Below are 13,308 nucleotides of genomic sequence, written 5' to 3' on the forward strand. Positions count from 1 at the left end.
GTGGTTCTGTCATTACCCAGGAATACATTCTGGAAGACGACTCAGCCTCACGATCGACAGGTTCGTTCTTACGAACAAGCAGGGAAGACCCGCTTACCTAATGACTGTGAATTTAATGAACTCAGCCGAATCTAAGATCCTTCTCATGGAACTGATTTCCAGGTAACTGGGGGCTTTGAATGACACTCCGGGGGGCATGCCGTCCACCACCACACAGCCGGGGTTAATGGTGATTTTCCTGTAGGGAACTTTCACAGGGAAACCCATACCAATAGCTTCACCTAGGACAAGACAAACAGCACAAAAGCACAGATCAGCTATCACCCCCGGAGTGAGGAGAACACACGAGCAGCATTAAGGACAGTCCCCGCAGCTAATGACAGTCACGGTACACGCCAAACCCTACCTCCGAACTCACTTCTACTCACTTGGACGGCGACCATCATTGAGGGTCTAACACAGCTAAGGTCTCCTTAGGAAAAAACTTTAGAAAAACCCTTGCAAGAACGCTTGCATTTCAACTTCACTTCCTTTTACACAGGAAGACGACAGCAATCTACTGCCCAGCGCTCGCCGGGAGGAAATGTCCGCGCTTATGGCAAACGCCAAACTCACCAAATTTCCGACTGAAGAGGTCGTTCACTTGCTCTCTGAGCTGTCTCGCTTTCTCAACTTTTGACAGCCTTTCGTTATCATCATCTGGAAAGAGCAAGAAGACGGCCATAGCTCAATAATGCAATTTTAATTCCAAGTCCATTTTTTGGTGCTCTGAGTGAACTCGTTTCATGTTTTGGGACAATTTAAGTATCTTACACTAATTAAGATTGAAATGATGTATCTGATTTGACTCTAACAAACTGAAAATGCTATGCCTTTGTTCCTGTTACAAGGAGCTTTGCCGGCCCTCCTGTCCAGATTTCCTAAACAAAACACTAGGTACTAGCTCCTGCTGTGTCTGGTAACTGCGTAGAGCTTTCTGGAAAGGAACGGGTCAGGTGATGTGTTTGGTGAGTGCTCCCGGCAGGGTGGGCAGGGGCACAACATGGCACGGAGCGAGCCCCAGGAACCCGAGTCAGTCAAGTGAAAACCCAAACTCGGAAAACTCCACCAAGAGAAAGGCAGAGAAACCATACCTGGAATCGTCACCTGAATGATGTTAAGATCTTCCACACCTGATGCAGTAGTATTAACGTTCGGGGACGAATTTATTTTTCCTTAAAAGAGAAAGTTCGGATTAGAACACACATAAACTGTAATTAAAGCAGCTCTACTGGGGCACCTGGGTGGCTCAGTGGGTTAAGCCTCTGCCTTCGGCTCAGGTCATGGTCTCGGGGTCCTGGGATCGAGCCCCACATCGGGCTCTCTGCTCAGAGGGTAGCCTGCTTCCCCCTCCCTCTCTGCCTGCCTCTCTGCCTACTTGTGATCTCTCTCTCTGTGTGTCAAATAAATAAACTAAAAAACAAACAAAAAAAAATCAGCTCTACTGACGCACTTAAAATTCCAATGACACAAGATAGTATTTAACCCAATTTTGAGAAGTTGCTCCCTTTTTTTTTTTTTTGAAGATTTTATTTATTTATTTGGCAGAGAGAGACACAGCAAGAGAGGGAACACAAGCAGGGTAAGCAGGAGAGGGAGAAGCCAGCTTCCCACTGAGCAGGGAGCCCAATGTGGGGCTTGATCCCAGGACGCCGGGATCATGACCTGCGCCGACCTGCGCCGAAAGCAAACGCCCAACGATTGAGCCACCTAGGTGCCCCAGGGCTGGTCCTTTTGATGGTATATTTTGTCACTCTGAGGGATCAAGTTTCCTGAAAGACTGCCCCCTCCCACTCTTTTCTCTTTGTCGCTGTGCTCAGTATAGCAGCAGACACGTAAACATTCTCATAAATAAACTCAAAATTGTAAAGCAGTCAAAACCACAACTTTTAATGAACTTCCTGGTTTTAACTCAGTAGCTGTTCTTTCAATGATTTTTTAAAAAATCATTGCTGCAACATCCATTTCCCACCGCACACTTTCTGCAGCAAGGACACTCACTCGGAGGGCTCTTTGAGGAGGACGTGCTCTCCTTAATTGCGGTCTCAAACATCTCAGGCCTGAAAAACAGGAAGGAGAAAAAAACATGTGTGCTAATAATCCCAGAGTAAAACATTAAAAGTTAAACAAAGATTTTATAAAACCATTTATTTTTTGTATATATACATTCAATTCTTAGTAACGTAAGAACAGAAAGAACAAGTCCCTCGTCTAAAGAAACATCTAGGGAAAACCCCGCTCTGCTCATGGTCACAGCACCAATGAGCTCCACCAGCTTCGACGAGCTTCCCGGGCCCGTGGTTTCCACCGTATCCTGGAAGGATCCAGTGCTAGACTTGAGAATGGAAACAGGGAACACGCTGCATGGGGGCAGCATGGAAACAGAAAACAAACTTGTGAAAACTCGAGCACGAGGTCTTTCTCTAGGAAGACACAGAAGCAGAGGGCTTAGCTACTGCCAGACCTCTCCAGACCTGGTCAGAAGTACAAGAGGTGGCCATCCTGGTTGGCAGTGTTGGCTATGAGCATTTGACAATTCTGCTGTGTGACTCAAAAGCAAACGTTAATAGCCTAAAATTCACTTCCATTAATTTCATATAATTCTTGAGCATCAACATATATTTTTAATTTCTGATCATTCCCATCCATTTCAACTGTGTTGGCCTAATTCATAGACCTCCAAAGCCAACTGAAATTTAAAATATTCTGGGGGCGCCTGCCGGGCTTGGTTGGAAGAACTTCCGACTCTTGATCTCGTGGTCGTGAGTTCAAGTCCCAGCTTGGGTGTAGAAATTACTAAAAAAATAAATAAACTTAAAGACAGAAAGAGAAAATATTCTGTAAGCTGGAGAAATCACGGGGCTTCACAAAACCGAACAACTGCTTAGACCCCAGCAGCACCGTTAACGGTAAGACAGCGGTATACTCAGCAAGGTCAAGGGGTTATCCCTCTGACAAGCCACAGCCCCCCTTCCCTCTTATAACCGATCATGAAAAACTTAGAAGAGCTACAGAAACACAGCTCAAAGAGCTTTCTTCTTTGACTCCTAGAGCTAACCAGGGCTTGGCACAAAGGGGAAGCCCAGTCCCAACGTGCCAACGTCACGGCGCCACCACCTCACGGCCAGGCTCCTTTCAGCTCACTGCGCTTACTTTTTGATGATGAACTTAATCTTGGCCTTGTTTCTGAGTATCTTCTCCAGCCTTGGAATGCCGAACGTCGACGGCCGTCGGAAGGGCACACCCTCAGGCAGGCCCTCCACGTAGAAGTCCTCCGGGAAAGACTCAAACAGCGCAAAGGGCACCTTCACAGCTTGCTTGAGGCCGAGAGCTTCACCTGTACACACACAGACGTTTCCTTTCCTTCTCACAGTCCCGTTTTAAAACTCACCCTTTTTAAAAAAGTCCTCTTAAAATTACATTTTGCAGGTACTAAAATTATATCTTTTGGGGGGGGGCTGTATTACTTTCAATTTTAGAAAAACGTGTTCCATGCTGCAGTGCTCAGAGGAGTGGGAGAAAAGGCGGGCCCACGCCCGCAGGAGACCGGGGTCGCCCATGGCGGTAACGCTCGAGGCTGTGTTCTGCTCCCACTCTCCTACCGGGAAAAGGCTACCATATATTTTAGTACTAACTCTTCAAAATAAACTTACCGCATTTCTCATTAAAAAGATTTTCAACTTTCTGTTTTAGGTCCGTGATTTTGGCATTCCAGGCCTCTGCAAGTGAAGAACAAGACAGTTACTAGCATTACTTGGCAAAATACATCTCTGCTCAACAACTTATTTCACTGTGCATCTTTAAGAAAAAAGACATGGGTTTTTAGCACAGTCGTGTCTTGGCAACTACTCTAATTCTACATTATTAAACCGTTTCACTGTATTACTAAAACACTGGCAACAAATAAATGACATAGACTAAAGTCAAAAACAAATGAAAACCAAGAAACCTCCCAAAAAACAAGGACAGCCCCCTCAGTGTGCCAGGTATGGTTCTCCCCTTGAAATAACTTAGTACTTATACTCCTCATAATAACCCCACGAGGCAGGAAGTAACAGTATACCCATTTCCCCAATCCAGAAACTGAAGCACAGAGGGGCTAAGTAGCTATTATAGTACCTTTCATAGCTCATATACACCTACTAACCTAAGAAAGAACAATTCACCTAGAAAAATACAGCGATTGTATTGGTTCCTTTCACATAAAATGGTGGAATTAAGAAAAATAAAATTCTTATTTACCAAAGGAAAACTCTCTCCCTCGAGGCTTGAAGGGAACATTAGAACCATTAGTCTGGGTAGGGGTTCGAACCGCGGAGGTTTGAGGGTTGTTGTTATTAGGGCCTAAAGAAGAATTAGAAGGAAAAAATCATAATCAATACACGCACCTCATCATGTGTCAGTATCGCTCGTGTTTCCCTGAACACCCGTGTCAAGTTCAGACTGTACACAAACTCTGCAGTGCAGCGGGCACCGAGGCCCCCACCACATTCTCCATCCACTTTTCCACTTCCGTCCCTGCATTCAGCCATTTTCGCCTCGAACAGAATTAGCTTTCTGGAAGATCTGACGAATTTTCAATTCACTTAATGCTCCGACAGAACCTTCTGGAGCCATCTAATTTTGGGGTAGCTATGTTTGCTTGTGTGTTTTCCTCTCAACCCCTGAACAACGACAGCTTCGGGAATGGGTGTGCCGTCTCCACGAGAAGGCTTCCTTCCGATTCTGCAGCTGATTCTGCACACCCCCCTGAATTCTTAGTACAAATCAGAAACAGTGTTGTGGGAAACTGGTTGTTGTTCCACTGAATGAAAAGAGCTATTTGTTTAAGTTATTCTTATAAATCCCAAGCCCTGACTCCGCTTTATGCAGAGGTCACCTAATGCTTAAGTAGTAAGTTTATTTTAATCTGAAGAATTTTTAAAAACATAACAGCCAAAGTAATGGGAAAAGAAGAAGAAATTAAGTATCTTCAAATCTGTTAAGAAAATAACCAGCACTCTAGAGATAGCTCTTCCAACTCCAAATTTCCCACTTTGCAGAGTATCTGTATAGACCCTGGGCTTTCAGGTGCCTCAGTTGGTTAAGCCTCTGAGTCTTGATTTCGGCTCAAGTCATGATCTCAGGGTCCTAGGACGGAGCCCTGCCCCGGGCTGTGCGGGGCTCAGCGGGGACTGCTGAAGATTCCCTCTCCCTCCCCCACCCAGCACGGCACGCTCTCTCAAATGAAGTAAAATCTTAAAAAAAATAAAAAATACCCTCTGGGCTTTCACCTGAACTACAGTGCTACTGAGTTAGCGACTTCCTATGCTGCCCTCGGTGGAGAACAACGTCTGCAGTGACACGACCAACAGCTACGGCCTGGTCACTTCCCCGAGCGCACCGGGTTTTCACAGGACACACATGCCCACCGTACCCACGGGGACCCTGAGCCCCGGGGGCTATGCAGCCTGCAGCCAAGCACACAGCACGTGGTGCGGCTGGGATCCCAACTGCCGGGGTCTGGCTCCTCAGGCCTCACCACTAGTCTCTGATGTGCCTGTGGACCAGAACCTGACTCAAGCAGTGCAAGCCCTTGGCACGCGCACAGCCACTTTCCATCTTCTGAACTCAGCCTAGATACGGCCTCGGAATCCTCGGGAGTGTTAGAGGGAGGATGGCAGCGGGGAATTCGAGATGAAATGTGTCTGTCATGCTCTGTAAAACGTCAAGGGGGCGCCTGGGCGGCTCCGTCGGTTAAGCACCCAACGCTCGATTTCAGCTCCGGTCAGGATGCCAGTGTTCTGAGACCAGGCCCTCACTGGGCTCCTCCTCCCTCCGCACCTCCCCCCACTCACAAGTGCGTGCTTCCTCTCTCTAGAACAAATACGAAAGCCAAGTGTGCAAAGGCTAGCTGTCTCTAGCAGCCTGGGCTCGCCGGGAGGGACAACCACGAAGAGGCCACCAGTCCGCCCAGGCCCGCAGCCCTTCAACGGGCTACTAAGGCCAGCCGGCTCACCCCTCTGCTTAGGCTCCGCGCTGGTGAAGCGAGCCTTTAGTAACAACGGGGTGACACGGGAAGGGACTTGGGAGCAGCAGACAGAATGGACCTCACTGAAGTATCTAGGTCTTATTCTACATTAATAAGGCAGGATTCCGGTTTACAGTGAAGTGAAAAAGCACCCCACCCCCACTGGGAAAGCTAAATTTAAAACGATGACAGGGCCGAGGACCGGGAGGACCGGTGGCACCAGGCACGCGGCGGCTCCTGGCGGGAGTGTGAAATGACAGACCGCTCGCGAGGACTGCTGGGCGGCCCTGCGGACCTTGAACAGCTCCACGACTCTGCTCCTTGAGAGGACACAGGCCGCACTTTGCTCACCAGCGTTCGCAGTCTCGTTCTCAGCCAAGGCTGGAAACAGACCCGACGTCCGCTGACGAACATGTAAACAAACATGGGGAAGCCACACCATGGAGGGGTGCTCGCCATGAGAAGGGGGCACGGCGCTATGCCACGAGTGCAGATCAAAAAGCCTTATGCTGTGAAAAAGCAGCCAGCCGCAAAGAGCAGAGCCGACAGGACTCCATTCACACGAAATTCCAGAACAGGCCAAAGCATTCCGTGGGATGAAAGCAGATGGGGCGAGGCTGCGCCTGGGCCCAGCCGGGACAACTGGCTGCTGAGGCACCCGGGGAATGGGGCAGGGTGCTGGCGACGATCCAAAAACCGACTCAAACGCTAGCACCAACATTTTCCAAAACTCAGACTGTAGGACCGCAGTGGTTACATTTTACTGTGTATAAATTATATGTAATACATTTATCTTTTAAGCAAAACAGTTCCAAATAAGCCTGACGTACAAAACACTATTAGTGCGGTGCAGGCAAAATACCTCTCCCCTCACCGCTAAACTGCCAAAAAGCTCCCGGACCTGGACACAGCTTTTACTACATACATCAAGGGAAAATACTAGCAACGACTTTATGGTATTTTAACAAATATGACTTAAATTCAGAGTCCATTTACAGACCCGGTGAAGGAACAGAAAGCTACCGTGGCACAGGAAATCTACAGCAGGGGGAACATAACATAAACCCATTCTCTGTTAATCTGAAGGCAGCTCAAAACCATTTTTCACCAACCCATCACCGACCTTAGTCCATTCCTTTTCAATCAGAAATCAAAAATATAAAGTGTGCGAATTGAGGGTCTAACACTTAAATGGTATTTCTTTCATTTTAGAAACAATGGTTTAGTGGTGGTATTTATTTATTTGTCAGACAGACACACACACAAGCAGGGGAAGCAGCAGGCAGAGGGAGAAGGCAGATCGCCGCTGAGCAGGGAGCCTGATGCGCAACTTGATCCCAGGACTCCCGAGATCATAACCTGAGCTGAAGGCAGACGCTTAACCAACTGAGCCACCGAGGTAACTCCCCCCAAAATGGGTTTCTAAGCTGCTATGTATAATAAATGGGTTTATTACCAACCTAAAAAGCATCCCATTCCTATCTCGTCTCCCCTGCTAATCCTACTGCAAAGCAAGAAAAGTTATCACCATTTACACGAGATCATTCTAGTTAATACATTTATTTGTATTTAATAATCAGGCCGTCTAAATAGAAATCGAGATTAAAAACTTATGTCCAGGGGCACCCGAAGGGCTCAGTGGGTTAAAGCCTCTGCCTTTGGCTCCGGTTTTGATCCCAGGGTCCTGGGATCGAGCCCCACATTGGGCTCCCTGCTTGGTGGGAAGCCTGCTTCTCCCTCTCCCACTAATCCTGCTTCCGTTCCCTTTCTCGCTGTGTCTCTCTCTGTAGAACAAATAAATAAAATCTTAAAAAAAAAAGATTAAAAATTTTTAAAAAACAGCATATGAGCTAAGTACCATTCTTATTACCATTTTACAGATATATTAACTAAAGCAGAGATTTTAAGTACTTTGCCTAAATGACGGAGCCCAGACTTAAAAATCCAAACCTCTTAGCACTCAAGCCTGTGCATCATTTTGTTTCAAATTCTTCCCGCCCAACCAAGAGACCTAACACATACACTGTGTTTGCAGACAAGGGGTCCAGGCCGGTCTGGTACCCCATCTCCTGTATGTCCTGCCCTGTAGTATGCACACCTGAACCACGAGCTCAGTCTTCTTGTATCCATGAAAAAAGGACAAGAGGAAACCCAGAAGCCAGTCTCATAATGTGTGTTCTTTTGTTTTTTACGCTCCACGTGTAAGCCCAGATTTGTAAAAATTCATCTGCATAAAAGCGAACAGTAAACTGAAGAATTAATGGATAGAATTAGTGAACTGGACAATCACCAGAAACCTGCCCCCGAGTGGCCTTACCTTCCACAGTGACCTCGATCTCAGGAACTTTTGAATTGCTCCCAGGGCTCCGTGGTCTTTTCGGCGACTGCAAGGCTATAAAAGAAGCACAGGATCACTTCTGCATATTGGAGGGTAAAAAAAACCACCCAGAAGGGGATGCTTTATTAAAGCAGAATATTCATACAGTTTGGATCTTTTCAAAGAGACCTGAAGGATTAAAGTGGTCATCCTCCACCAGAGTCTCAACAACACTGTGGAAACGCAATATAAAGAGGATGGCAAGCAGGAATTTTCAATGAAATGTTTTTTTTTTTTGGGGGGGGGGGGCGCACACTACATAAAGTACCTTTAAAAGCAAAGAAACAAACCAAAAGCCCCGAAAAGACACTAGGCGCGTGACTCGGTATGATTCAGGTAATATCAGTAGGGAATGTCTCACAGCACAGACGTGAAACATAGCGCATGCGATCTCTCACCTTTAGTGTTTATTTTACTAGCCATTCCAGGAGGCAGGTAGGAAATAACTAGTTCAGGTCTAGAGAGAAAACCAAGAAATATTAGAACACCCAGCATACTACTGGTCTTCACAGCTAGTAAATGCTACCACGACCAGTGATTTTCTTTTCTGAAGACCATCGTGCCGTAATGTGACAACGCGTTCTGTCACTATGGACAAGAACAACCCTCACTTTTCCCTCCCACCATGACCTGCTACATGATTTTGTGAAGAGTAAATGACTTCTTCCGTGAAGTGAAAATTAACGGACACTAGTTTAGTCTGGGCAAGTACGGAAACCCTGCAGATAGGTACGTAAGAAACACAAGCACAGAAACCCAGGCTGCCTCAGGAGCACTGGGGCAGCTACAAATCTGTCCTCATCCTCCATTCACATACGAGGAAGGCAAAGCATCAGCACCATGTCTTTGACCCAGCCGAACACTACCCCTGAGAGGCAGGTGTCAGTCACCCTTCTTGTATGAAGAAAAAAATCTATGCGGGTTCAAGGACAAGCCAAGGAAAGGGCCTGTGCATGGGAACTGAGCTCTCCCATTGTGGCAAGGCCACCCGCAGACAGAAAACACTTCAGATGGAAACAGAACTTTACAGTTTTGACGCCAGAAATGATTATATGGGCAAACTGAACTTACTTTTTAACAACAAACTTGATTTTATTACTCCCACGGACAATCCTTTCAAGTCGCGGGATCCCGAACCAGGTAGGGCTTCGGAAGGGAATTCCTTCTGGCAAGCCTTCTACATAAAGGAACTCGGGGTTTGATTCAAACACAGGGTATGGAACTTTGACTGCCTCTGTGAGTCCAAGAGCTTGAGCTGGAAGTTAAGAGAACGTAACACAAGGAAGGTAAAATGTTATGGGTATTCTTTTATTTTTGTCTGTGTTCTTTTTAAAAATGTTTCCTTTTATCAAGGTATAGCTGACATGTAGCTGACACTGGTTTCAGGCGTACCAAGTACCATGATTTGGTATTTGTACAGTTGCAAAGTGATCACCACGTTAGTCGAGCTAACACCCGGGCATTCTCAAACGCGTTATGCAAAGATTCCCTACCATCTAGCGATCTCCACTCAGTAGTTTTCTTTTCTTAAGGGGAGTCCCCACTCGATTTTTGGAAGCATTTTGCATAGGATATCGTGCAAAACTCAAGAAGGGGCCTAAAAAACAGGATCTTGAAAAAGAACATTTTAGCGCTTCAGCCAATCACGAGGGAAGTTCCATTGTTAGAACGATCTCTGTGCTCTGGGCAGAATCGGTAACTATGGGCCACGGCGCCCCGAAAGCCTGCTTGCCGATGACAGATACGGGCTGCACGGGGTGCACCCGAGCGCCGCTCATCTGGCGAGAGCAGAGGCAGAGGTGGAAGGCTCGGCATCCGGGACACAGCACAGGAACACCGTTCAGTAAGGGCAGACGGGAAGGCCCCGGGGGGGCTGCTATCACTCCCACTCCTCCCCTCCTTCTCCATGACGGACACGCGCCATCCACGGAAACACGCCCGCCGGGTCCCCTCAGAAGCCCCCTCAAGACCGCGCTCCCGGAATCCGCGGCCGACAAGCCGGCGCTGGGACAAGCGGGAGACGTATCCGCTGCACTTGCGGTGTCCGCCCGATTCGAAGCGCGCGGCAGAACCGAGCCTTCCCCCGACTGCTCCCTTGGCTCTCCCGTCCGGACGCAGCAGAGATCAACGAAAACCCCGTTTCTGGGGCTTCCTTCCGCACAGCCCCACTGCCGTGAGTCACACGGAACACCGCCTTCCGTTCAGATTTCTAAACTAAGACACAATCACTGGGTTTCACTTACCGAATTTCAAATTAAAAATCTCTTCCACTTGCTTCCGTAGCTTGGTAATTCTGACATTCCAGTCTTCTTTGACTAGAAAGCACAAGTAAATACGATTAACAACGTTCCTTCTTGGTGTGGACACAGAAGGAGGCTGGATGTGGTTCCTCCCGGTGATGTTCCTTTTCAGAACATTCCGCTCTACCTGACATACAACACTCTGTTAGTTTTCGGTGTTAAATCCAGTGACGCTCTGAACTTGATTTTGTTTAGAAACAAAACCTCTGGGTCTTTAATCCACTGAGCCACCCCGGCGCCCCAAAACCTCTGGGTCTCGAGGAGACTCCCTGCACCTGGCAAACACCGGAGCTTCAGGAAGACAGAAATCAAATTTCGGTCCACACTAAATAAAGAACGAGCTCGTAAGAAGCCTCTAAATAGTGTTTTTCGAGGGTTCCTCCTTGGAGGAGCGCCACAGGACCCTGTCAGGGCAGGGAGGAGCGGCCGTGTGAGGTTCACAGAACAGCTTCGACTGTATCTACTTTCTGTCAGCCATTCCTTGCGTTACCAGGCTGGCCTGTGGCTAGAAATCCACAGGAAGGGAAACTCCACTAATCACAGAAATACATGGGAGAGCTGCACGTTAAAGGGCTACAGAGCTCTGACCTGACACTACTCACATCTATAGCCTGGCTTCAAGACCACAACCCCCTCGTAAATAAAGGGAAAATGAGCCACCGCAGAAGACATGATGTAGGATGTTACTTACTTAAAAGACACTCGAGGCTTGTTTGCTGGAGCTTTGGATGGGGGTGGGGGTGGGGGGGCTGGACAAAGAAGAGAGCGAGCGAGCAAGAGAGAGAAAGAATAAGAAGGAAAGGAGGGCAGAGCACAAGCATCACGTTCAGGGCAGAAGTCATTTGCGCCCGTGGACAGAGGCAGTCTGGACATGCTGGGAAGTTCTGGAAATACTGCTAAAGGTCAGTGGCTTGGGAAAATCTCGTAAATACACTTTTACTTTGGGGAAGTACCTTAAAAACTCTTACTTTTAAAAGAAAACCTACCATCTCAAGTGTTTCGTGTGGTGTGGCTCAACCTTTCAGCCAGAGGAAGGAAGTCTGGTACAAACCAAAGATTCGTATTAAGAAACATCGAGACTCCACTTCTCCAAGGTCAAGAGCTTCTGTTCACTCGTCCGTTTTCTGCCTCACCCAACACCTCCTCTGCTGGTAAAGGTCTCTGCACTACTCCTCCCAGGAAGCGGGTGACCCTTCCTCATCTGCTCCTTCGAAGCTCAACCACCTGGTTACAACTCCAGGACTCTCTCCCACGTGACCTGTGTGTGTCTGTTACAGAATTGAGGGCAAAGTGCCCCGTGCGTTAAGCACACAAGTTTTATGACATCTCATGTCATGCCAACAATTACACAGACCTTCCTAATGGGGTAACTAACTTGTGTTACGCAGTCTGACTTGCATTAGCCCAGCAAAAAACGGGATGCCTAGTTTATCGGCAGACCAGATGACTGGTCCTGCTAGAACGAAGAACAACAACTTTAACTCCTGCCACGGTCTCCTGAGAAAGGTGGGAGGCCAAGTACCATTAATGATTCAGAGCATCGAGACTCTTCTTGGATGAAAGGCTTTTCAAGGATCTCGGCCAGAGGACGACACAGGTAAGTATGGCCAACCCCGGGCTCCCTCAACCTACTGTCACGTTTGCAGTTGGCTACCAGAATGATCAACCAGCGATCCCGTAAGCACAACCTTGAATTTGGTGCTTCTCTCGAGAAATGAAGACTTGGACAGAGCCTCTCATCACGGTCACACTCTCCCCAACAGGGTTCCTGGTACAGGAGAATTCGGCTTCCCCTGCACACGGTACTTCTCAACCATTTTGCATGCCACCATAAACACAAATGACTTTGCCATCTCTCCGGGATCCTGGCTCGCTTTCACTGGCTGCCTGCAGGTACCCTCAGGGCCTAGTACAGACCTCTTGGGTATATATATATATTTTTTTTAATTGGCAGAGAGAGAGAGAATGACAGCGAGAGAGGGAACACAAGCAGGGGGAGTGGGAGAGGGAGAAGGAGAAGCAGGCCTCCCGCTGAGCAGGGAGCCTGATGTGGGGCTCTGATCCCAGGATCCTGGGATCACGACCTGAGCTGAAGGCAAACACTCAGCGACTAAGGCACGAAGGCATCCCTCTTGTATGCCATTTTGTAAGAACAATTAACTGCATGAATTCAGAAACGCCCCCTAGCTCTTGGCAACAGAAGTCTGGAAGTCTGTAGAAGACACACAAGCTGCGGTCACTTTTTCTGACACTATGCACGCTGAACAAAAAGACGGCAAAGGAATAAAGGCACCCTTATAGTTCAGATGGAGAAAATAAAACCATTCATTCACACAACGGAGACTGAGACCTCCCAGTTCCACTGGGCTATGAGGTCAGCGCAGCTGCTGGAACTGCGCTGTCTGTCAGAGAGGACAGGGGCCGAGTGACTACAGATTAAGGTCAGTCTGCAAGCTCCGCCACATCAGCCACAGGCAACAACCCAAGACTCGGAATGTGCTTCCCTCGCGTGAGATGTACTCTGAGTGTAAAAATACGTACCGAAGTTGGACCTATTGTGTTTGTGGATTTTGATTACAGCA

General features: G+C 47.8%; 1 protein-coding gene across 11 annotated transcripts in view; it reads right to left on the reverse strand.

Annotated features, from left to right (window-relative positions):
* GTF2I (general transcription factor IIi) overlaps positions 1-13,308 on the reverse strand; it is a 101,685-nt gene that overhangs the window by 5,323 nt on the left and 83,054 nt on the right. For all 11 annotated transcript variants that reach the window (XM_032872408.1, XM_032872406.1, XM_032872403.1 and 8 more), the window contains 11 exons: positions 10,670-10,741; positions 9,498-9,681; positions 8,825-8,883; positions 8,367-8,441; positions 4,282-4,383; positions 3,693-3,758; positions 3,193-3,376; positions 2,041-2,099; positions 1,134-1,214; positions 616-699; positions 98-281 (listed from right to left, as the gene is read on the reverse strand). In XM_032872408.1, the coding sequence (XP_032728299.1) occupies positions 98-281; positions 616-699; positions 1,134-1,214; positions 2,041-2,099; positions 3,193-3,376; positions 3,693-3,758; positions 4,282-4,383; positions 8,367-8,441; positions 8,825-8,883; positions 9,498-9,681; positions 10,670-10,741 (1,150 nt within the window). The remainder of the gene's footprint in view (positions 1-97; positions 282-615; positions 700-1,133; positions 1,215-2,040; positions 2,100-3,192; positions 3,377-3,692; positions 3,759-4,281; positions 4,384-8,366; positions 8,442-8,824; positions 8,884-9,497; positions 9,682-10,669; positions 10,742-13,308) is intronic.

This window comes from Lontra canadensis, unplaced genomic scaffold, assembly GCF_010015895.1.
Source record: "Lontra canadensis isolate GAN:19392208 unplaced genomic scaffold, GSC_riverotter_1.0 scaffold45, whole genome shotgun sequence".
Classification (NCBI taxonomy): domain Eukaryota; kingdom Metazoa; phylum Chordata; class Mammalia; order Carnivora; family Mustelidae; genus Lontra; species Lontra canadensis.